General features: G+C 41.1%; 1 protein-coding gene across 2 annotated transcripts in view; it reads left to right on the top strand.

Annotated features, from left to right (window-relative positions):
• Window positions 1-16463, top strand: part of CHD1 (chromodomain helicase DNA binding protein 1) — a 58093-nt gene extending 41630 nt beyond the window's left edge. The window contains exons 26-37 of one of the 2 annotated variants that reach the window (XM_040986089.1): window positions 1112-1242; window positions 1859-1997; window positions 2169-2319; window positions 3838-3957; window positions 4575-4700; window positions 5190-5435; window positions 5684-5824; window positions 8527-8705; window positions 10118-10214; window positions 10993-11044; window positions 12879-13089; window positions 13843-16463. In XM_040986089.1, coding sequence (XP_040842023.1) covers window positions 1112-1242; window positions 1859-1997; window positions 2169-2319; window positions 3838-3957; window positions 4575-4700; window positions 5190-5435; window positions 5684-5824; window positions 8527-8705; window positions 10118-10214; window positions 10993-11044; window positions 12879-13089; window positions 13843-14170 — 1921 coding nt within the window. In that variant the 3' untranslated portion in view covers window positions 14171-16463. The remainder of the gene's footprint in view (window positions 1-1111; window positions 1243-1858; window positions 1998-2168; window positions 2320-3837; window positions 3958-4574; window positions 4701-5189; window positions 5436-5683; window positions 5825-8526; window positions 8706-10117; window positions 10215-10992; window positions 11045-12878; window positions 13090-13842) is intronic. The other variant, XM_040986090.1, reaches the window with a different exon arrangement.
• Window positions 16464-25794: the final 9331 nt, after the last annotated feature.

Genomic DNA, 25794 nt, shown 5'->3' with positions numbered 1-25794 from the left:
TCTCATAGAATTATGGAATGTGTTACATGCTGTCAGCTTAATTATTTACAGTGACATTCAGTTCAGCTACTTTTTCGTTAATTTTACTTTCACTGAACATTTATAAAATTAACCCAAAAAACAAAATTTAGATTGATGTTTAAAATTGTTTTTGTACATCTAAATTGGTTTAGTCTGAGATAGTTCATATCTATAAGTGAAGTTGTGGATCACACTTAAATTGAATTTTTGTAACAAAGAGGTACTTTGCCACAATTTTTTTTTCATTTGTTTTGTCAACATTTAATAAAGTAGCATGAGTCAGTTTGCCTGCATTACTAGGATTGAAGTTGTCAAGTTTTTTGAAGTTCTCTGCCTGTGCAAGCAGCTGTTGGTGAGCTACATGCTCATTATTCTTGTACTGTTGCAGGCAAGTATGGAAACATTTGGCCCATGACATGATTTTACCTGCACTGGCCAGGAAACCACAATTTCAGTACATCTGTAGTGGGCTAATTTTTATATTAATAATTTTCAGTGGCTTACAAATGATGTTAAAATATGTACCCCTGGTAGAGACTTTCAAAAACTGCGTTTAATTTTGTTCTCTTGCATTTGCTATTTTATTTTAAAATGACTTGCCTAAAATGTGAAATATTTGTGATTAGTTTTGATGATTAAGACGCCTGAAGTATCAGCCATTATTCATATTATCTCTTTGGCACAAGTAACAAAAAATCGCAGAAATTCACTCCTATCCTTTTGATGTGTAACCTTCTTAAAGCTTATCACTTAGGATCTGATCAGTTAGAAAAGCTTTTATAGGGTTGGTGTATAACCATCATTTTGAATGTTTCGTTTGTTCGAATAAAGAATCTGTTCATCTCATCTTCAGATCTGCAACTGAATTGTTTCTATGCCAGATCATCCTGGTTTTTATTTCATGTCACTTACGGGACCTAGATTTTGTGGGGCATCCAGTAACGTGATGATCAAATCCTGAGACAGCATAAACTTAATTTATTGTACACTTAGTCTTAGACAAGAGACTGAGAAGTGATAGGGAAATCTTAGTTTATTTTAAATTATTCCACTTTAACATAATTGTGAAAATTACATTCTTTTGTTACAGGTTAGATGCAATTGCCCGAGATGCTGAATTAGTTGATAAGTCAGAAACAGACCTGAGACGACTAGGAGAATTGGTGCACAACGGTTGCATCAAAGCCCTGAAGGATAGTTCCTCAGGAACAGAACGAACAGGTAATGCGGCAAAATGAGAGTGATGTAGCGAGAAGTAAATGGAAGCTTGAAAATTTTATCAAATTAGCTGTTAGAACTTACTTGTGTATTAGTCTCAATGATGCTTTCCAAAACAAAGCACTTCTATTAGGGGTACTTAATGATTGAAAAAGGGAATTGCACCTAGGAGGCAGTAGAATCTGCTACAGCTCTTGCTACATTTTGGCTGGGATATACTGTCAGAAATTGGTAGTAACTGAATCTTTAATATAGAAGACTGCATAAAGAAAATGTCAATATATGTATTTGTGGTGCTGGTTTGAAAGAGAGCTATTTCATTCCTGCAGTTCCTCTACCTGAATAAGGTAATATTGAGTAATTAGATACACTGAAACATTTATTCTAAAAGATTGGCAGTTTTAACAGATCCATGTAACTGATGAAAGAATTATATGGGGCACTTCTTTTTTTTACTACATCTGTTTGTTTATAATCACTAGTGTCTGTGTTGCAAAACAAAATTTGCCAACAATCCTCTGCTTAATAATATGTAGCGATTAATATAAGTAACAGCATGCTACTTTGTCTTGTAGAATGACCTTATATGCATTGTTATATTCTTGTTTTAAAAATTAAGGTGGTCGACTCGGGAAAGTAAAGGGGCCAACATTCCGAATATCGGGAGTGCAGGTGAATGCCAAGCTGGTCATCTCCCATGAAGAGGAATTAGTACCTTTGCACAGATCCATTCCTTCAGATCCGGAAGAAAGAAAACAGTTGAGTTACATTTTCCATTGAAAAAAATTTAAATGTGTCTATAATTTTTATGATATTTTTTGGCTAGTTTTGAATAACATTTAGTATTTAAGTTCTCCAGTGTGTTTTTCAAAATTAATTTTAAATAGCATGATGATAAACCTGACTGTGGTTATTAATTTTAATGCTAGGTATACTGTCCCATTTCATACGAAACCAGCTAATTTTGATATAGACTGGGGAAAAGAAGATGATTCTAATTTGCTGATTGGAATCTATGAGTATGGATATGGAAGCTGGGAAATGATTAAAATGGATCCTGATCTCAGTCTAACACACAAGGTATTTACATATTTCTTGATTCTGTTAATCATTAATGTTGAATATCATTTATTTGAATTTTTGTTTTTAGATAAGAAATAAACTGGGCATCAGGAGGCAAACCTAGCTTGCTTTGTGAACGTCACTTCAGAAAGTTGTTTCCATGAAGAAATTACATATTCTCTCCGACCATGCTTTGCCCATGAGGATGTATCTTTGTTTTTAAACCATAGATATATTTTCCTTCATATTACGTGTATGTGTGTGTATGTTTGAAGATTTGTTTTATTTATTTGAAAGGCAGAGTTTGCAGAGAGCTTTTTCACTACTATTCAGATGGCCTTAATGGCCAGAGCTTGGCCCATCCTAAGCCACGATCTGCTTCTGCTTGCTTGTTTTGTTCTCAGTCTCCCACGTTGGTGCAGGGGCTGTCGTCCACTGCTCTCCCAGACATATGAGAGGAGTTGGAGATGTAGCAGCCAGTACTCTAAGCAGCACCTCTATGGGGTGCCAAAGTCACAAGGGGGACCTACCTAGGACAAGCCACAAAGCTTGATCTGTTTATACTACTGAGGGAAGAGATTGTGCCATTGTTGTGGCATAGCTAGTTAAGTTGCTACCTGCAGTGCTGTCATCCCATAGGGGTGAGTTTGAGTCCTAGAAAAGTAGTCAAAAATGAACCAAGTTCCTGAGTTCCTACACACATGTGGAAGACCCAGGTGGCATTTGTGGTTCCTGGCTTTGCTTTGATCTAGCCCTGGCTGTTGCAGGAGTGAACTAGTGGATGGAGGTACTGCTTGCTGTCTCACCATGTGTGTCTGCATCCAACTGCCATTCACATAAATCAGTTTTGCAAGAAAAATGAGGAAAGAAATCTGATAATATGGCAAGATTGTATAACACTGATGTTAAGTATACTTTTATATAGTTGGAAGAAATTTTTTTAAAGATTTATTTTACTGGAAAGGTATAGGTCAGATTTATAAGGAGAAGGAGATACAGAGGTGAAAGGTCTTTCCATGTCTGGTTCATTCCCTAAGCAACCGCAACAGCTGGAGCTGAGCCAGTCAGGGGCCAGGAGCTTCCTCCTGGTCTCTCATTTGGGTGCAGGGTCTTCAAGGCTTTGGACCTTCCTCCATTGCTTTCCTAGGCCACAGGCAGGGAGCTGGGGGGGAAGTGGGGCAGCTGGGAGATAAAGCATCGCCCATGTGGGACCCCCGTGTGTGGATATGGCCACCGAGCCGTCACACTGGGCCCAAAAGAAAATTTAACTGTGCTGTTTCCATTTTTATTTTGAAAGGTAATGTATAAGTGATTTTTTTAAAATGTTTTATAATTTTTGGTGAAATTTTTTTACCTATGGCAATTATTTTTTAAAGTACATTTTAATTGAATTCCTTGTTTTTACAAACATTTGAGTATTGTAACACTTCGTGAATTTTATGTACATACGCATTTTTTAAGGGTTTTTAGTCATTAAATTTTTTAGTTTTTTTTTTTTAAACCACAACTTGAAAAGAATTGCTTACCTTCTTTTAGATTCTTCCTGATGATCCTGATAAAAAACCACAAGCAAAGCAGTTGCAGACGCGTGCAGACTACCTCATCAAGTTACTCAGCAGAGACCTTGCAAAGAAAGCTCAGAAGCTCTCTGGTTCCGTAAGTTTAAACTCAGATGCTTCAGTATGATTAAGTATGCTCTGGTTACCATGAGCTTACAAGTGCATGGTTTTATCATTGAGCTCCTAGGCTACCTAATATGTGAATTAAAAAACATTATGTATCTAGAGTTTGGTGCTGTCCGTGGTTTGAGGCATCTGAGTGGGTCTTGGGAGGCCGGCCTGTGCGAGAGGTGACTGTGTGGAGGCATTGAAGGCCTGAAGGGACAGCGGCAGAGCTCGTGCTGGGGGGCGGGGGACCCTAAAACCAAAGGAAAGGCACCTGCGTAGCCTTTGGAAACTTTCCAGTGCTATTTTCAGGCACCACTGATGTTTGTAGTTAAAAGTGGTGATAACCTAGGAGGATAAAAAACAAAGCAAAAAGTGCTTTTGAATTCTCTAGTCATCTTTTTAAAAAAAATAGGTAATTGTGGTTGGTTGGCTAATGTTGCTCACGTTGGTAACTGTATTTGGCTCCTTGTTACGTCACTTTGATTGACTTCTACTTCCTAGCAACAGATGTTGGGAGAGAAAATAGGATTTCTCGCTTTTAGATTTGTTATTAATTTTTTAAAAAATATCTGGGCAGTTATTTAAAATTAAAATAATTACTTTTAGGGGGGTTCAAAGAAGAAAAAAATAAGCACTAAGAAGAATAAATCAAAATCTGTGAAAGTAAAAGAGGAAATAAGAAGTGATTCTTCTCCACTGGCCTCAGAGAAGTCTGATGAAGACGATGATAAGGTGAGATGAGAATGTACCTTGGAGCAGCAACCATTGTTACAGACGAAGAACACGGCCTTGTTTGTAGCCTTTACATTTTACATTTGAAAGAAAGCCTGCGAGTTTGCTCTTAGGTACTGAAAGCTGTGAGTGGAAAAGAGAGAGTTAGAGAGAGAGTGTGTGTGTGTGTGTGTGTGTGTGGTTCATAACACAGAGTAGAATTCTACCCTTCCGGGAGATGTTAATATCACCTGAGGTACAGAGCTAAGGTCCTTCCTTTTCAAACATTTGCTAAATAAGTGAGATTTGTCTCTTAATTTTATTATGACTTTGCATGAGACTGGCTCACCTTAGCTTATAAGAAAGTAAGCAATGCATGCGTCATTGGGATTCTGGGCTAGCTCACTCAGAATCCACATACACACCGTCTGTAGCCATGCAAAGAAAAATTAGCCTTTGTCAAAATCTGGTTAGTAATACATTGGCCATACTTATACTTGCACTTTCTAGGATGAGATCACTTCTGTGAAACATCCAAATAAAAAAACTAAAACAGAAAGAGACGGTGAAGAAAAACCTGAGCCAGATGTTTGTATAAAGAAGGAACCTGAAGAAAAGGAGAATAAAAGAGAACTGAAAAGGGAGATAAAAGAAAAAGAGGATAAGAAAGATATAAAGGAAAAAGATTGTAAAGAACAAAGAGAAAACAAAGTAAAAGAAGCTATGCAGAAAGAAAAAGACATAAAGGAAGAAAAGGTATGCAAATCATCATGTAAAATGTAGACAGTAAAAGCAGGCAGCCTGTTGACACAGTTACACGTCAGCCTCCAGCTCGATCAAGGCCGCGGTGTGTAGTGAGGGAGAGCCTAGGTCCGAGCACCGTGTGGTTATGCCTAAAAGTGGGGAACAAGTGAGAATAAACACAGAATAGGGACAGGATCGCTTGCTGGAAGTGTTAATTTTTTTGTCTTGTTGGGTGTTTGTTTTGTTTCCTTTATCTGCAGTTAAGTGAATCCAAGTCTGAAAATAAGGAAAGATCTAAGAAGTCTGTCGTGTCAGATGCTCCAGTTCATATCACCGCCAGCAGTGAGCCAGTTCCTATATCTGAAGAGTCGGAAGAACTGGATCAGAAAACGTTCAGCATTGTAAGCAAGTCGCTGTTCTTGGGATTGATTCATTAGGTCATTTGATTGAAGTTGCAATTTTATCTTACAGAGCTTTTAATTTAATAGTTATTTAAATTTGTATTGTAATAATGAAAATGGTATATTTCAATTTTTTTTAATGTGTATTTATACATTTATTTGAAAGGCAGAGTCAACAGAGAGAGCGCTTCTGTCCCCTGCTTCATTTCCCAAATGGCTTCAGTGACCAGGATTGTACCAGTTTGAAGCCAAGAGCCTAGAGCCACTTCTAGGTTGCCTTGTGGGTGCTGGACCCTGAGTCCTTGGCCTGCCTCCTCTGATCTCCCAGGTGCAATAGCAGGGAGCTGGATTGGAAGTGGAACCGGCAGATCTTTAGCTGGCATCCATAAGGGATTCCAGCATCTCAGGCAGTGGTTTAGCTACTACACCACAGTGCGTGCTCACCTTAGATTTAAATTTAAAATATTTGAATTTAGAATCAATTAGGAAAAATTTGTGGAAAGAGTTAAGGTGGTACTCAGAGAATGAACCTTTTCCTTCCAGTTTTATGGTTTTAAATTTTCTGATTCCTATTTGCATAATTAAGGGGGAAAACTTTTTCTAATTTTTTATGGATAATATTTAAAGAAACTTCAATTAAAGTTAAAAATGAAGTTCTTCCAAAAAGTAGGGGGGAAAACCATGGAATAAAAGTTGCAGTGTTCAGGCTGGTGTGGTGGCTAATCCTCTGCCTGCAGTGCCGTCCTACAGACACTGAGCTCCCTGCTTATGACCTGGGAAAGCAGTGGAGGGCGGCTTGAGTCCTTGGCCCCTGCTCCGACATGGGAGATGCAGAAGAAGCCCCTGGCTTGGATCAGCTCAGCTGTTTGCATTGCTGCTATTGGGAGAGTAAGAGCTCATGGTGGATCTCTCTCTCTCTTTTGCTCCTTCTCATTGTACATCTGCCTTTTAAAATATATATATAAATCTGGGCCCCGTGTGGTGGCCTAGCGGCTAAAGTCCTCGCCTTGAGTGCACCAGATCCCAAATGGGCTCCAATTCTAATCTCAGCAGCCTCACTCCCTGCTTGTGTTCTGGGAAAGCAGTTAAGGACAGTTCAAAGCCTTGGGACCCTACAGCCGCATGGGAGACCTGGAGGAAGCTCCTGGTTCCTGGTTTCGGATTGTTGCGGCACTGGCCGTTGCAGTCACTTGGGGAGTGAATCATCGGACAGAAGATCTTCCTCTGTATATTAGTTGTATGTGCTCTCATACAGTGAAGAAGACCCTTTGCTTGCCCTTTTCCAGAGTTTAAAAATATCAGTAAATTGTTACTTCAGTCTCAAGCATGAAGTCATTTGTGATACAAGTTTTAAAGAGAGCTTCACAGCGAAGTGGCAGTGTGGGGAAGCTGGCAGTGTGGGGAAGCGGCGTGTTTGTCTGTACTCGGTGATACTGGCTTTGGAGAAGGCTGCTTTTCAGACTGTGAACACTAAATGAGTTGATAATGTGAAGTGTTGAGAGCGGTGCTCCCCTCAGGACAGCTCGGAAGAGCAGTGGTAATTGTGATAGAAGGGTGTTACTGAAGACAGATTTCACAGCAGATTGACCAGAGTAAGAAAGCCCAGCTGTAGAATAAAATTCATTGATAATTGTGGAAGAAAAGAAAGCTGGATAGTTAGGGATAAACGTTGAATTTTCAAAACTTGGATAAGGATTTGTATCATTACAGGATACGGCTGAAAGGAGCATTTATATTTGCACATGTAAATGTATTTCACTTATAGAGCTAGAATGTAATAAATGAATCTGCATCTTTTATACCAATTTGTGTAATTAGCACGTTAGTCAAAGTTTATTTTGTCACAGGTATTATCAATCAAACGTTACAATTCAAAGATGAACAATTTCCCTTTTGTGTTTAACCCACTGTGATGTTCCCCTTTGCTCTTCAGTACCCTCACTAGAGAATAATGATTTATTGGGCCCCTTTATTCATTTCCTACTGATTGCTTGGCATACCCTAATATAGCTTAAATATTTGTCATGTTCTTTTAAGAATTCCTACCAGCGGGTCCAGGCCTTGGACCACACACGTCATTGTGCTGTGTGTGCAGTGTCCCAGACAATTTTCATTTTATTTTACTTTTACAGCATCAAGTCTAGCTGAAAGTCTAGTTTTACTAAGAAAACATGATTGCAGTGCTAGAAGAGAACTTTCCAGTTAGCCTAGACAGCATAAGTCAGCCACCACACGAAGAGTCAAGTGTCCGCTCTATATTACATGTGGCTTTCAGAACAGCAGTGTGGGATTTAATATTGAATTTAAATTTGTTTTTTTTTATTTGTGCAGTTAGTTAAATCTTGCCTTTTATGTAGTATTGGATGTGGAGTATTATACTTTGAAACATTTTACTTTCTTTTTGTAGTCTGTATTTACAGCTATGCAGAGGAGATGTGTTGCAATAAAGTAACTGGTAGAAGTAGAAGCATAAGCTTTTAGGTAACACAGACTCATTTTAAGTGACAGTGAAAGCCTTGATTTCCTAAAGAATCCAGAGAGGGGCAGCTCTCCCGTTCGAGTGTGAGAGCTGTGAGGTGACGATTCGCACTTGACTGTGTTCACTCCGTGCTTTACCTACTGGGGTGGGGATCAGAGGGAAGTCGTTCTTGTTGAAATCTGTGTTTCTCATGCATGGGTTTGTTTTATTTTTTCTCATCAAGTGTAAAGAAAGAATGAGGCCCGTGAAAGCAGCGTTAAAACAGCTTGACCGACCCGAGAAAGGCCTTTCTGAAAGAGAACAGCTGGAGCACACGAGGCAGTGCTTGATAAAGATTGGGGACCACATCACGGAGTGTCTGAGAGAGTACACGAACCCTGAACAAATTAAGCAGTGGAGAAAGTAAGTGACCTACTTTCAGGAAATGTTAGTTAAATTATTTAAAAATCTGCTTTTTGTGCTTCAGGGTTTTTTTACTTCTGAAGTTTTGTTAGCAAAATGTAATTTAAACACATGATCTGAGGATGATTGTTTACTTTGTAAAGTTGACCTGGCTTTATTTAGACTTAGCTAACAGTGAGTCCTAAGAACAGATGCTGTCTGTGCCTTTAAAAAATAATAGAAGGTGTTTCATTAAAATTCAGATTCTAGTGTGTTTTTAAAATCTTTAAAGTTCATCAACTTACTCTCAATAATTTCTGCAGAAAATGGAGCGTCATGGAAAATTTGTTGTCAAATTTAATGATTTATCTTAGTATAAAATCATAAAACTTAACGTCTTTAGGTGATGTAAAGTGCAGGCTTCTATTTTCTTTCACTTTGGCACCATAGTAATAAAACTGCTGTTTCGCATTTGAGCTGGTGCCCTATGATTTTGTAAATGAACTTGGAAATGATCAGATCAGTATTAAGCAAGACTGTGAGACAAGTTAGGAAAAAATAAAATGGGTGTTTCCCAGGCACTAGCATTCTTGTAACAGTCCCCTGACTTCTTTGCTTGTGTGCAGTGGAACTGCACAGCCAGACAGTGAAAGATCTGGCTGTTACTAACTGTAGAAAGACCCCATGTAGAGAAAGGAGTTAGGAAGTTGATCCTTTATCACTTGGCTTTAGTGGGCAAGTGACCAGTAAGCACCCTTCCTTAGAGAACATGAAGCCATGTGTAGACACTTCATTTGCCTGGCATCACACGTGCATTATCAGATAACATTTCCTCCCCTCACCCCATAAAAAAAAAGAAGTCATGGAGAGTGAGAAATAAAAAGCCAAGGTTCTGGAAGGTCATCTGGTCTCACTGGGTGCAGTGGCCCAAGCGGTTGGACCCTTTCTTCCTGGGCGTGTTGGCCAGAAACCAGATCAGAGGCGTAGCAGCAGAGTGAGCCGGCGCCTGGCCTTACAGACAGCAATTCAGCACACTTGGACCGTGTTACTCCCAGATAGATTATTTAGAACGATAATCTATCAGTTTATGATATCTCTGCTTTATTAATATGCCTGTTCCTCTTACAGATAATTTAGGTAATATAAATCTGTGAGTCTCCGCCAGAATTGTTAGTTTTCATTTATTTAACATATTTCATATTAGGATTGATTTCTGCTTTTCATCCTAAAAATTATAAGACAAAGTTTAGAGATATAAAAATCCTTGGTGTCATTGGGCTCTTACCATATATGAAGGTTTCATAAGGAAATCCAGGAATTAATCTCTCCGGAGTTTGCTCCATAGAATGCTGTTATGTGTGTTTTTAAGGGGAAGGAGTCCCGTAAAAAAACAAATATGTCCCATAAGGTTAATTTTCCTGTTTTTCTTCTAGAAACCTGTGGATTTTTGTATCTAAGTTTACTGAATTTGATGCAAGAAAATTACATAAATTATATAAGCATGCAATTAAGAAACGGCAAGAATCTCAGGTAAATTAGTGCATCATATTTTTCTTCAACTTGAGTCATGAAAACTATGATACATTCTTTCCTCTACAATTAGAATAATAAATGTAGAAGGAATACAGTATAAAATCACTATTAGAACATCACAGTGGGAATTGGTGCACGATCCACAGAGGAAAGCTACACTTAGTCATGGAAACGGGGCATGGGTGCTTGCTGAGAGATGTGCTCTAAGGTGGTTTTTAAATACAAAGGGAGTAAGTTTGTATAGATGGAACATCCCAGATACTGCATATTAAGCATGTTATCAGGGCTCATGTCACGTGTAATAAGGCTTACCAACATGAACCTATCTTAGTGCACTGGGAAAAGCTTATCATTTCTGAGGAATTTTGTTGCCAAAGTGTGTGACCTCAGTCTAAGCATGAGAAAATACCCAAGCCAGCTGAGATGTCGTGGGCAGAATCCCTGTCTGGTGCTCTTCAGAAGTGTCAAGGTACCGGAAGATGAGACACTGGGCGAACATGATCACAGAAGAGTGATGCTGAGTGGAACCTGGAGCTCTAGATGGCATCCTGGGTCAGAAGACAAGGCCATGGATAAGGCTACTGTGTTAGTTGCTTACTCGGTCATTGCACTGTTCCTACATAAAACAAGTCAAGATTTGTACATATTCCATGTGTACATTCTAGCAGCTTACATGAGAACTTTGTCCATGATTAAGATTTCCCTAGTATTTCCCACTGTCTTGTAAGAGTGCTTAAAGTCATAAAAGATTCTTATATGTGTGTATTTATTGTAGCCAAACAGTGACCAGAACAGCAGCCTGAATGTCCATGCAGTAAGAAATCCAGGTAAGCAAGCCTTACTAATTATTTTGGAAAAATAAACTTCACAACTGTTATTTCATTTGGAATAATGATATATTTTTCCCTTCAGATTTTTTTTTAAATTCGAATTATTATGTTATGATATAGTTCCATAGGCCCTAGGATTTCCCTTATTCCCCTCCCCAAGTCCCCCCCCCCCCACTGAGTTCCCCTATATTATTACTATAGTACGGTTCTTCATAAACAGTCATGTGTCCGTCGTTGCGGGCATGGGCAATGGCAGAGGGTCCAGCATCCTATTGTCAGGGTATAGTGAACAGTTTCATTGGGAGTCCATCTTTGATCTGGAAGTGGAGATGCATACTGCCTTGTATCCTCACATCTGGATATGATAGTCTCCATTTACACAGTTACTATACATCTCCTTAAATGAAAAGCCACAAAACAAAACAACAGGAAGAAAATTAAAATGCCATGAAGTTAGATAACATGCTACTGAGTGATTAATGTGTCACTGAAGAAATGAAAAATCAAAAACCTTCTTGAGTAAAATGATGCTACTCTCTGATCTGTGGGTCAGTGAAGAATTTAATGAGAAAGTATGTTTTCAAGACATGAACTAAAAAAATAAATCCATGAGATTGTTTCCGCTGATCTTTGTTGGTAAAATGTGTCTCCTGTAGGCAACAAATGGATGGGTTTTATTTTTTCATCCAGTCTGCTTATCTGTGATGTTTGATGATGAGCTTAATTCATTTACATTCAGGGTTAAAATGAATGGGTAGTAATTTGGTCCTGTCATTTTGGCAATGGGTTGTTCTTTGATTTAGTCTTCTGTTTATTTTACTGGGATGTTCTTCACTTTTGGTTTTGGTGGGTGCTATTTTTCTCTGTGAAGAGAACATCTTTAATAATTTGTAGGGCAGGTTTGGAAGAGGCATATTTTTTTAAACTTTTATTTACTGTGGAAGAAATAATTTTTTAAAACAAACGAAAGCTTTGCTGGTATGTTATCCTGGGCTGACAATTTTTTTGCTTTTAGAATTTGGAATATGTGTCTCCATTCTCTTCTGGCCTGTAAGGTCTCCTGTGAATTTAACTGAATTTAACTTTATATGCCAATTGATTTTTTTCATGTGCGCATTTAAGGAACTTTCCGTTATGTTCTGTTGAAGAGAGCTTGATTATCCTGTGTCGTGGTAAAGACCACTTTTGGGGGAGGGGGAGTTCAGTGCCCCTCCTGGATCTTGTTTCCCAGTTCTTTCTGTAAATTTGGGAAATTTTCCCTTATTTCATTGAATACACACTGAAATCCACCCTGTTCCTGCACTGCCCTTTTGGGATCTGCTGCTCTGTCTCTGCTCCTGGTCAAATCAAACAGACGAGCAGGATGGGCAGTTCTTTGTCTGGGTCCACCTTCTGAGTTCCGGTGAACATCCCTTCTCACCTGGTTGCTGGTGGAGTTCCTGGTGCGTGCCGTTCCACTGCTTTCCCATGTCTGCCAGCCTCCAGGTACCCCTCTGCTGTCGTTCTGTCCTCTCCCCGTTTCCTGGAATGTACCCTCTCTACTTCACACTGGCTGATGTTTAAATGTGTCCTTACCTTATTCTGCCATCTTGATTGGAATAATGATACATTATTTTCTGTCTGAACGTCAGGAAAGCAGATAATCTGCCCAAGAGATGGTGGTTTTTTTCATTTAAACATCTCAGCCTTGAGTGACCCTTTTAAAATTTGATACTGCTTTTGGAGAAATTGTTTAAAACTTCCACTGCCTGTCTTTGGGAATTGAGTTTTATTTTGACATTCAGGCACTTTTAAGTCATTACAAAAGTTGGTCTCTCTTTTTTTTCCCTAGATGTGGAAAGATTAAAAGAGAGTACCAATCATGATGAGAGCAGCAGGGATGGCTACTCCTCTGAGCGACACTTAACTCAGCACCACGACCACCACAAGGAGCGGCATCAGGGAGACGCCTACAAGAAGAGCGAGTCTAGGAAGAGACCCTACTCCTGTTTCAGCAACGGGAAGGACCATCGGGAGTGGGATCACTACAAGCAAGACAGCAGGTACAAGCGACAGCCAGCCTGCAGTGTGCTCCTGGCGGTTTGTGGAGCGTAGAAAAGCATGCTTTTAGAGCACTTACATACATTTCTATAATTTACCTTGTTTGTAATAGTCAACAAGCAAAGCTCATTATGTTTGGTAGATTGGGAAAGGCATAATAGTACATCATTTACAGAGAGGAGAGACGGAGATCCTCCATCTACTGGTTCACACCGTAAATGGCCACAACGGCTGGGCTGGGCTGAAGACAGGAGCCAGGAGCTTCTTCTGGGTCTCCTGTATGAGTCTGGGGGCCCAAGAACCGGAGCCATCCTCTGCTGCTCTCCCAAGCCATTAGCAGGGAGCTGAATGGGAAGTGGAGCAGCCAGGACATAAGCCAGTATCCCAGGTGGAGGATTAGCATGATCCACTCCTGTGCCTGCCTCAGAAGGAAGCTCTGACTGCACGTTAGCATCCCGTTAACACTTCCATACGGATTTTTTCACTAGACTACATTCTAGCGTTTTTCAAACTTTTCTCACATAGTTTCATAGTTGATATCAGGATAGTTATGTTAATGTCAACTTCCAGACCTTCAGATACTATCAGTGTGCTCTGTCAGCCATGTGAGTTTATGAATCTAAGTTGATTTATGTACTTTGGTAATAAAACACTTTTCTTGTATGCAATTAAAAGCATTCTTATCCTTTATAAAATGATTTTTTATTTAGAAACAATTTACGTTATTAATCTGAAAGTTTTGATATCTCTTTCAGGTATTATAGTGACAGAGAGAAACGCAGGAAGCTGGATGATCACAGGAGTAGGGATCACAGAGCGAGTCTGGAAGGAAGTGTGAAAGACAGATCGCATTCTGAGCACCGTTCCCACTCGGACCATCGGCCGGGCTCTGAATACACACACCACAAATCCTCCAGGGATTACAGGTATCACTCGGACTGGCAGATGGACCACAGAGTCTCCAGCAGTGGCCCGAGGTCACCCCTGGACCAGAGGTCTCCTTACGGCTCCAGGTCCCCATTCGAACACGCCGTGGAACACAGAAGCACGCCTGAGCACACCTGGAGCAGTCGGAAAACATAACGGAAGCCGTTGGAGCTGTCATCCGGGACGCTTCTTGTAGCCATATCTCATAAACCAACACAGTAATTGCCTTATGTGACTTGAAAGATATAAACAGATCTTCTATCAGTAGCAGTATTGTTACTTCTTTCCAGGATGCAAGGTCTATTATCCCAACAGAAAAGAAAATATTTTTATATTTAAGGATTATGCTGCACTGTACTACAAGTACTGTAGTACTTTTTTTTTTTCTTTTTTCCTTTTCCTTTTTTTTTTTTTTTTTTTTTTTTTAAATTTTTTAAATAAATGGAAAATGTTTACTATTACAGGGACCTCAACACTGCCCTCCCCTAGAGGCTGGATAAAACTGTTTTTAAGTCAGTGATTTTAGACTGACCTCCATTTAAATTATGTTTGTATATGAACTTCACTCTGACCTGTGATCATGTTTCAGGAAGGAATGAAAGAGAGTTCTTTTCTTAATAAAGAAAAAACACTCAAGGACTTTATTCACTTTCCAAAGCTACGTGTTTACATTGTACACTGCGACCACCTTGCCGCTTTTCGTCACAAGCTTGAATATTTAAATTCTGTACTTATATCTGTAATATAGCCAGGAATTTCCTGTTTGTGATCTATTATTATGCCTTTTTACAAAAAAAATGACTGTAAATTATTGTAAATGGATTAAATGAGCTTTCCTTATTTTTTCCCTTCTCAGGCTTTTTTTGACTGTTCCTTTTCCCTACCAACTCAGGCCTTCTTATTAAAAAATCAGTGTAATAACACTTTTTAATGATTTGTCTTGATGGAATCATTGTTTAGAATGTAAAAATGGGGAAAGGGGCCACGTAATAATTCCATTGGTTCTCTTTTTATATTGAATATTTTATTAGATACATGTCATTTTCTTCCCTTCCCCCTCTTTTTTAGACAATATTGTGTTTGTAGTTAAAAAACAAAACAAAAAAACCATGGTGAGGTGATGAGCTCACATGTGAAGCTAAGCCGCGTGTTCTGGGAAGCACTTTCCCAAAGCACTTGGTTTAATGGGTCGGCGCGAGAACACTCAGAATCCCAAATGGCCACAAGTGACTGTAAATCCACTGTTCTCCTTCCTCCTGTGGGCAATAATGTCAAATGTGCTATGCAGCCAGGTTAACATTTTAGAAAACTTTGATTGACTTTTTATTATAAAACTGTTACAGTGCACACTGATTGTACATAGAAACCTTATATAAGACAAATTAAATTTAAGCGAAATGGATACAAAGGCTCCTGTAATTTTCTACTATCTTCTTACTCCACTAACATTTGTTAAAGTATTTTGGTCCTCAGTCACCTGCTGATACTATGCAGCAGCATGGCTGACTGTTCAGAAAACCGTGGAGGGAGCACTTACAGGCCTTGCTGAGTTCCTTCTGTTCCTGCAGGTGGCCTGCTTACCCACATGCTCATCTCAGTGGTTCAGTACCTTAGAGACACGTTGTGACATGACCAGGCTCCTCTTGACTTTTGGCATCCAGCCGAGTTTGTAGCAGCGTGGGAAATCTGCAGAAGTGTTTATATGTTCCTTTTAACTAATTATGGGCACATTTTATACTGTGTACAAAAACTTGGCCCTTTTTCTTAAAAGTGATTTTAGAGACATTTGTCTGGACGCTTCCTGGTCTGTTTCCTTGTATATGAAATAATGGGTGAGGGAAGAACTCAGTTTTTACATTCCTAATTTGCAATTAGGTATAAAAATTTCAAAAGACTAGAGATGGCACAATATTTTAAGCTGTTTCTTTTTTTTTCCTCCCCACCCACACTCATTGTTCCAGGACTTAACTAAACATTACAATGTTAATGAAGTCGTAATATCGACACAGCAGATGGATCCGGGTTGCCATGTTCTAGTTCAGCTCCTTCTAATAGCCAGGCATTTATATTGTATTTCAGGGAACAAAATCACATTTTTTGAGAGAAAAGGGGATAGGCCTTCCTTATTTTTTTAAACAGTACTAAGTTTATTTAGCCAGCTCACTAACTGATTTCAATGGAAAGCAACGTTAATTCAAATAAGCTATGTTGGTGATTTCTGAAGTTAGCAGTTACACAAAAAGAGCCAAAAATTTATGGGAAACTAATGAGAAAAAAATTAGTGCGTGCAAGTAACAGGGGTGTTCTCTATGAAGTGTGCTGCTTTTGTCTTTTCATACTCTGCTATTTTTAACCATTTATATTTAATTTTTCAGGGATAAGCAATCACTCAGTACTGTATCGACTGACCTTCCCTTTCATAATATAAAATAAATGATGTTTACCTAAAGCAATGGTCTGTTTGCTTCTAAAGAAGATACTATTTGTTTAGGGCCTGTTAGAGATTAGTTTTCAGTGGATGGAGTTTAATCGTGTAGAGTGAGTGGCTTCATAAAATGAGAGCACTTGAAGATGTGTGACAGCCCAGGTCCTTTCTTGGAATGCCTTTGTGATTTAGAGTGAAAGTGGAGTTCAGCAGTCTTGTGAGGTGTATCAGGAACTTACTGATTGTGTGTACTGCTTTACTGTTTCTGGTCTATACAGTACAGTCATAGCTGTGCAAATAGTTGGAAGAACTGACAAGGCTTGGGCTGGGCGAGGAGGGCTTTCCCACGGGCGACCGGCTAGCACAGCAGAAGCACCTTCACAGGGCTGAACATCTGTGTTGGAGTTCCCACGGCACCCAGTTTCTGATATTTGGAAGAGTCAGTTGGAATATTTTCTCCTCTAACGCCTGGCAGGTATTTTTTAGAACATGACAGGCTAATTTTTCTAGCTAAAGTAAGCCCTGATAGATTGATTTCAGTACAAATAAAAATCATTGAATTTCTAATAAAAGTACCTGTTTATAAATTCTTTGGGATTTCATGTATTGGATTTTATACATAACCGTCTTGTCCCTTAGCTTAGAGGAAAAAAAAAAAACTGTTTGAAATTGAATTGGTAGTTCAAACTCCCAAATTAGTGAGATAATTTTAATTTTGTGTTCCAATGTGTTGCTGGCCCTTAGATCAAAGAAGTATAAACTGTCAGACTGAACTGCAAATATGCATTGCATCGATACACAAACTCCCCGGTGCAGAATGTAGGTTGTATTTCAGGCTCGCCATTACAGACTGAGGTTTCTAATTGAGATTGGGGTGCACAGCTCTGCTGTCATTGGTCGGTTGTAACTTGGTTTTTCCTGTCTGCTTTGAGCATTGGGAAGTTCGCGTTGTCTCTGGTGCTCTCCAGGTTTACTGTGCTGGGTTTAGGGTTTGATTTTCTTTTCTTGGCCTGAGAGTTGCCTTTTGCCCAGTTCTTTTTACTTTGTGGAATTCCTGTGGTATTGCTGTCATGTAACTTCTGTTTGTCTATCTGTGTTTCCTCCGTTCTCCTTTTCTCTGCTGATATCTTCAGCTCCCATCATGCCCTGGTTCTCACTTCATTAGACAATGAGGAAACACCTTAAAAATACACAAAACCCTGCTGCACTGATGACATTAAAGTGAGAACTCACTGCGCTGAACAACCTATGCCTCAGACACCGTGCTTCCAGCTCTGCTTTTGCTTCATTCAGATGCTTTCATTGCTGCTGTAAGAACCCCCAAAAGATTGATTTATGATGATGTAACATTTCCAAGAATGAGCCTGAAATCATGAAATAATGAAAATAATGACATTGTAAACAGTAAACAAACTCTGGAGTTTACTTTCTAGTGGAGCGGCAGTGAAATACGTGTGTTGCGTTACCAATAATGTTTAAGTAAAACAGCGAAAGAACTCATTCTCTACTGGAATTTGCTATCTTTATCCTGGGGGGGGGAGGGGAAATGTTTGCACAAATTTCTCCCTTAGTTGTGTGGTGTGTTGTTTTTGACAAATCATACAGCTGTTTATGGCCACCATGTTTCATGTGGAAACATTTCCGTCTCCCCAGATTCTCTGGCCGCTGGCAACCAGAGCTGTCCCCAGCGCTGCGAGCCCGAGTGTCACTTAGCACGGCCCTGGCAGTCCAGCCACGTTTCTGCAGTTACCAGTTTATTCGTTCTCTCACTCATGTGTAGTGTCCCTTTGTAACCAGTATCCTGCAACTTCTCCATGTAGCAACTGACTGGAAATTGGGATTTACAGTCTCGGCTGCTGTGATGCTAAAGGTGCTGTAAGCATTTAGGTATGATTCTCCAAGTATGTATATTTTAAATTTCTTTCTAGAGTGAATATATTGCCAGACAGAGCAGATGTTGTAGGTTACAAGAAAAAAGAAATCTGCCAAAATATTTCCCGAAGTGGATACCATTTTACACCCCTACTAGCTACACAAAAGGGGTCTTATTTCTGTGAATATATGTAGACATTTTCGGTTGTCCTTATTTTAAAATGATTTGAACTAGCCCAGCAAGTATTCTTAACCCTTCTCTAGTTGTTTACAGATTTTTGGGGGGACACTAAGAGGCTCCGTCTGTGATGGAAGCGTTAAGCCTACACAATTCTTTTAAATATTTGCAGCTGCGTGTTACGTTGGAACACAGTATTTAGACGTTTTGTCGACAACTGGCAGTACTGCTCAGTGTTTGCATTTAGTAGCTCCCTGGTTATAACCTTTCGAGTCTTCCTCAAACTTTTTTCTAAGCCTTGTGTGCTTTTAATTTTTTTTCCCATTGAGATAAGTATAAACAGATTTGTTGTACAAATATTTTTATGCTTCAAAGAAGAATTCCCCTGTTGCCGGAGACTGATGTGAATCCTCCCCATCCTGTTGTCACGTGCAGCGTTTTTATCTTGCCTTTCCCTGCTCCGAGTGGCCCTGTGCTTGTCTCATCGAAGGAATGCAAGGAAGGCTTGGCGTGTCACTTGGCAGCCAAGCTCCCACAAGCCTTGTTATTTTTTGTTTCTTCCATTTTTTGGTTTAATCACGCAAGGAAGCCCAGACGTGGAATAAAAAAAGACTGCGTGCGCGGAGTGGCTCAGCCCAAAGCACCAGCTGAGCTGACGCACCAGCCCAAGCTGTTCCGTTAGGTACACTCTCTGCGGCAGTGTGGCCGGACATTTCCCCAGCACAACAGTAGTGCCTTCTTAGGCCACCTGTCATGGGCACCGTTCCTTCTGTCTGCTCCATGGCACCTTATTCTCTGAGGGTCCACCTGCTGCTCGGGCATGCAGAGCTAATGGCCTACATTTTACGATTTTCTTACGTAGCAGCATCCCTCCTCTAAGCATCGGTATTTGCTTGCTTTAAAAGATGTGCTTAAAAAAAATAATACCGTGCACGCCCTGCCTTCTTGTTGATGGACAGAGCTGCAGTGACGCTGATGTGGACAAACCTGGGCCTGAATACTCTTTTGCTAGGTGCTTGCCTCTTAGTAAGTGCAGACACAAATACAGCTCACCACGTGAGAAAGTTTATTTTAAAGGTGAGGCAATCTCTCACACAGGCCATGTTCAAGGAAAAGGCAGGCCAGGAAGGACAAGACGAGAGAGCTGTCTGCCTTCTGTGCTCTCTTCTCTCACTTGTCGTTCTTTCAAATAATTTTTTTAAGATTTATTTTTATTGCAAAGTCAGATATATACAGAGAGGAGAGACAGAGAAGTATCTTCCATCCAATGATTCACTCCCTAAGTGACCACAGTGGCCAGAGCTGTGCCGATCTGAAGCCAGGAGCCCAGGTCCTCCTCTGGGTCTCCCACGTATGTGAGGGTCCCAAGGCTTTGGGCCGTCCTCCAACTGCTTTCCCAGACCACAAGCAGGGAGCTGGATGGGAAGTGGGGGAGCCGGGATACGAACCAGCTTCCATATGGGTTCCTGGCAGATGCGAAGTGAGGATTTAGCCACCAGACTACTGCACCGGGCCTTCAAAGAATTTTTCTTTTTTTTAATGGTTGCTGGGACTAGAACAGAGAATTCGCTGATTAGGATCAGGAAATTAATTTCTGATCTTGGCAAGAGTAGAATTAGCTGGGTGGATTAAGACCATTCCAGATGGCGTGACGAGGGCTCATGAGGCTGGGAACTAGACCATGTGACTACGGACCGTCGTTCTCCAGGCGTGAGAGGGACCTCAGCTGTGGGCTCCAGGAGGGTGGATTGTTTCCACAAGGGTGTGTAATTTGCTGGGGAATGACCCAGTGTAAGGAAGAGAAAACCTTGGTGCAGAGCACAGAGGGGGTCGCTGCAGGTCTCTGGGTCTAGAGCCCCTGCGGTGGCAGAGGTGGCCGTGGCTGTGACCACTGCTATGCTGTGTCTGTTTTCCTCCGTGTACACCAGCTTGGTCACCTGGGAAAAGCAGGAAGTCTGAGGAAGATGGGAAAGAAAGGGAGGCCTTTATGTGGCAACTGGATCCATGACAGCACGCTGTGATGAAAACTGCAGGCTTTCCAAGGGGACACAGTGGAGTCACAGTGGGCGGCGACCACCCACCCTCTGTTGACCGTCAGCATCAGGCCGGGCGCCTCCAGGGACAGAGGTTGGGGTCGGCATTCAGACACCGAGGTAAACGTGCATCTTCGCAGTTATGCAGACAACGCAGCAAGCCAGCTCAGAAATTGCGCCGTCTAGATTGCTCTGCAAAACAAACTTCTGCTTGGCCCACAGCACGTAACAATAATTAAAAGCAGACCGGCTGTTTTTTTACGCTCCATGGAGTTGTCAAATACTAATTTGCAAAATCCCTTTTGCTGTGCCCAGGGTTCATAAAGCTAGCTATTTAATGGAGTAAAAGGAAAGGAAATTCCTGTGCAACCAAAATGCCACATGTCCCAATAGGTAGCTCGCTTGTGCTTTACCATTTCAACCACTAGATGGCGGTATGATACTATCTATTAAACTGAACCACAGGAAGGCCATCTCAAGACTTCTAGAATGACTCCAAAAATGAATTCACATGAACTTCCGATCCAGCTCCCTGGACGATGGCCCACGAACGTGGACCTACATCCACATGGGAGACCTGAAGAAACTCCTGGCTTTTGGCTTTGGACCGCTCTGGCCATAGTGACCATTTGGGAAGTGAAGTTGTCCATGGAAGATCTCTCTTTGCTTCCCTGCCTGTAATTCTTTCCACTAACGTCTATTTTTAAAAATGACGTGGTGTGTCTTGAGAGGGGTGGGTCCTAAGGATTTACACTTACTTCCTTTCACCCCACCCCTCCCTTCCTCTTTTCCTTTTTCTCTGCGTGTCTCTTTGTGGTTGGGACTCTCCTTGGATACGTTTCCTTGATGCTCATGTGCCTTTAAAGGGTGCAGAGTTCCAGCACATTCAAGCAGGCAAGGTTGGCCAGGCAGCCTCTCTTCACCCCACTCCTTGTTCCGGGCTCGGCCAGGACCTGGGCATTCTGCCATGCAGCCTTTCCTCTGCCTGTTCTCGTCCTTGCACTTGATTGACTAAACAATCTTTCCACCACGACCCCTGCAGGGCCACGCCGGGGACTGGCAATTTCATCTTAGCCTTCCGAGTATGAGGTCTCGGGCTGCTGACCAGGCTGCACACGGGCAGGAAGCTGTATTAGAAGATGAGCTGGGACTCAAGCAGGCACTCTGAGCAGAATCTTTTCCACTGTGCCACACACCTGCCTCCAACAGTCCTAAAAGTAATTACATGGGCAACCGGAAATAACTTCTCTGCTTCATTTTTGATTCATGTATAAATTTTATTTCCATCACAACATAGAGCCTTGTGGGAGATTTGAATGACCATCTCACATTTCTCTGCAATAAAAAATTGTGCAAAAATTGAAATATGCATTTACTAAATGCCAGGTAACCATAACTCACTAATTATGATATTCTAATTGCTGTTATATGATTAATCAAAACCGCATATGCATATTACATGTGTTGGTTAATAATGATTAAACCTGAAGGATAACAATGAATTTGCTAAGTATCTAAGAGATGGATAGATACGTATTTACTCTGAAATGAGACACAATTACGCATGTATTTCTTTTTTATATCTACTTCTCTGACACGCTTGACCACATGAATAAGTAGGTGGGAATAGAAGTCTTAATCAGATATCATATGTTTCTGCAACTCTTCCCATGCCGAATGCTTTGGGTCAGCTCGGCTGTGATGTTAAAGCTATTTGGGGAGTGAGCCAGTGGATGGAAGACCGTTTTCTGTCTTTCCTTCTCTCTCTGCAAAAATCTGTCTTTCAAATAAAAAAATATATATTAAATAAATCTTTTTAAAAATTCATCTAAGACATTGATTGCTTCAACATATGAAGTTGTGGCTTTTATGTGGTTCTGGGAAGATTTCTTTAAGTTCTATCTCAGCATTTATGGGAGGATGTAACATTTGCACAATAATGTATGATTGATTTCCTTGTCTGAATATTGAAAAATGTCAAGAGCTTGAAAGGACGAAAGCTCAGCATTGCAATAATTCAAAGCACGCTTGTGTCCTCCTAGGAACATTAAATCTCGTTTTCAACATGTGAGGGCTCTTCAGAAGGTACACGGCGAGGCTGCCACTGGGCCAGTCATCTGAGAACTGACCCAGCAGATGGAAGATCTCTCTGTCTTGTCTCTCTCTCTTTGACTTTCAAATAAGCCAATAATCTACAAAGAAATGGCGAATGGGAGTAAAAGATAAGTTTATTTAGATGTAAAATATATTTGAAGTCACACATCTTTTTTTTTTTCCCCCACAATGTACAGTAGTAGCCTAAAGACAAAACGCAAAGCATTGGCTACCAAAAGGTGCAAGTGTTCCGGTCAGAATGAACGCAGGTTACCCAGTAAGGACAGAGCTCTGAGTGCCTCAGTGGTAAATCACTGGGCATCCTTCTGAATCCGTGAGTCACACTCTCTGACATCCTTCTGCTTCATCATCTTTGAAAACAAAACAAAAAAATCTTCAAAACACACCCAATTTTCTTAACATAAAACAGACTCCATGGATAGGGTTTAATTCCTGAAACTCTCCGTTCTTTGAAGGTGAATTAAATGACCAGCATCATTGCTTATAAAAGTGACTTGAGCTTACTCTTGGAGATTCTGCTGGGAAACAGAGTTTATGTTTGGAACCTTTACCCTTTGTCTCATTTGGCCGTGAACATTATGAAGTTCCCTAGTGGCCTGTCCCACTGTCAGTGTTAGAGCCACACAGGCACTCCTGCTCTTCCAGGGCTGGATGGGGTGTGACTTGCGTCTCATCCCTACGGCTGAGGGCATCTGCACGCTGGTAGATGAATCACCGATTCCTCCACAGGGAGAGCTTAGGAAAGTGAGAACCGCTTATGCTGTCATGTCATCGAAAGTCGACTTTAACCTGTTCTCATTTTGAGGTGATTTTAAAGTGAATGAAGGATTCAGGAGTTCTCTGCCATTGCATACACGCTAGTGAGATTAGTGCTGTCTTATTTGGTCTGAATTTTCTAGAGCCAAACTCAACGGCGCAATCGTAACTCAGGAAGGAGATCTGGGCTTTGAGAGAAAAGGAATCATTTAACTTTATGAGTAAAGATAACCGAGATAATCAGATACTTAGCTCATCTTATGCATGATCAAGGAGCTCTCCACAGCAAGTTGCACCAGATGCCTGAAGAGGCACCCTGGGGACAATCATGGAAAAGCTCTCCTGTGCTGAGCATGCAGCGGCGCCATTAACCCCGAGGATGGACAACAGCTTTTCTGCAGACGATGGTCAGCTCTTACTACATCACACCAGATCAATGCTGTGTGCGCGCTGTGGCCAGGACACGCTCCACGCTCCACAGAGCTCAGCAGAGAAGTGAGAAGCAGCGCTCATAAGACCAGCGTCAAGTAACCCACATCACCACTGTGACCATCCAGGTGCCTGAGATTAAACCTTGGGGCATCTGAGGCTTGCAGAAATACTGGAAAAAACACTTGAATTTCTCTCTCTCTTTCACACACAGGCACACACTCCCATACACACCTGCTTTATTTGGCCCCGTTGGGACATAATGACATTTTATAAGTGAAGTTTCCAGTTGTCGCGATTGTTGTTTCCCAAGCAGGTTTTATGTCAAGTAAGGAAGATACATTTTCTTCCTGCTTGAATACAAGCTTTTGTCTGGGGGGCAATGTTTAGAGCCAAGCGAAAGGTGAGACTTTAAGAACTAATTTGCTCAAGCAGTCCCCTTCCCCGACCCCCCAGGAGGATTGGTGAGGTTCTCAGGAGGGAAGGAGCGATTTATGTCGGGAGCAGGTTGTTCTAAAGCGGCCCTGGCTGCTCCTCTCCGCCCCCTCCCACATGCCCTGTTGGAGCTCCAGACTGACGCGCCGTGACGGAAATCAGCCTCTTTGCTTTATAAATTACCCACTTGCAAACATTGTATTAGTGCAACACGAAGTGCACTAGGTCGGCGTGATAGCTAACTGTTGAGCTTTTAATGATCCGTAACAGATAACAGTTAATTCTGAAGCCTGAATGAGATAGTATTTGCAAAGTGCTCAGAACACTGTCGCTCGCTAAGCTTCCTGCAAGTTTCCAAAAATCAAAATAATAAAATAAGCAAGTGCAAAACGGCAGAAGAATTAATAAAATTTAAAAATCCGTGGAAACCATACATGCTGCACAAAATACGTGGCAGGTCACTGTTTATATAAATGAGAAATGGGTCATCGTGTTAGCTTTGAGTTTTCCAATATCAAAGCAACTTGGGAAAGATAGTGAGTTACGTGGTTCATAGTTTATAACTAGCGCTTATACTACCAAAAAATGTGCCCCTCCGTCCTCTAAGAATGCTTCTCAAAAAAGGAAACGCATGTCATGTAGACTCTACGTGAATTTCAAAAACATTTTGCACCCATTCCATGTTCCATTTGTCCAGGAATGTTTCGGAGTCCTTTCACATCTATTTCTCCTGGTAGATTGCTCACAGTGAAAGTGATGACAGGATTTATTGGGCTTGTCCCATCATCTCCTCCACTCACCTCATAAACAGTTCATTGAGAGTGATTTGGGCTGCAGAGTCCCTCCCAGGCCCAAGCGCTGAGGTTCAGCGTTGAGCTATCTTTATGACCCGGCTTAGTCCAGAAGTCACTTTGAGAACATGTTCAGGAATGGCGGGTAGCTTATCTTCCAGGACCTGGTTATCTAAAATGAAAAACAAAAGGCGGGGGCGGAGTGCGAATGCAGTTTGGCACGTAGTCAGTCCTCACTGTTTGAACAAAAGCGAAGTTTTTTTTTTCCCCCCTCAGCCCTTTTCATCAAAAAGTTTTATAAACTGGTCACTACATCTTCCTGCCTTCTAATTTAGTGGATCCCAATTATCGTTAAATCTTGTCTTGTTGACTCAGTGCTAATGTATTGACTTCCCGTGTCGGTCTCAGGGGATGCTGAGCTGCCTATTGGCTCACACATCTCGGTTTGACACCGTGTCTCATCCCCTTAATGTATGATTTGCAGTTCTCTCTTGCCACTGTCCCATTTATTTACAGCCATTTATTTCTGGTTATTGCTTGCTCTTACCAACCTTTCTTTCCGTGACGTTTCTTGTTTTCTTCACTTGAATAGAACATTGGTTGGCTGAGTAGGCAAGGATTTTACCAGAAACAGAAGTAGGGAGAGAGGTTTAGCCTAGTGGCTACAATGCCGTGCTGAGATGCGTTTTGGAATCCTGGGCTCGGTACTTGCCTCTAGCTGCTCGGGTTCCAGCCAACAGGGGGCG

Source organism: Ochotona curzoniae, unplaced genomic scaffold, assembly GCF_017591425.1.
Source record: "Ochotona curzoniae isolate NIBS_2020 unplaced genomic scaffold, NIBS_Ocur_1.0 contig_4501, whole genome shotgun sequence".
NCBI lineage: Eukaryota > Metazoa > Chordata > Mammalia > Lagomorpha > Ochotonidae > Ochotona > Ochotona curzoniae.
Note: the sequence above shows the minus strand (reverse complement) of the source record. Positions and strands in the feature narration are given on the sequence as shown.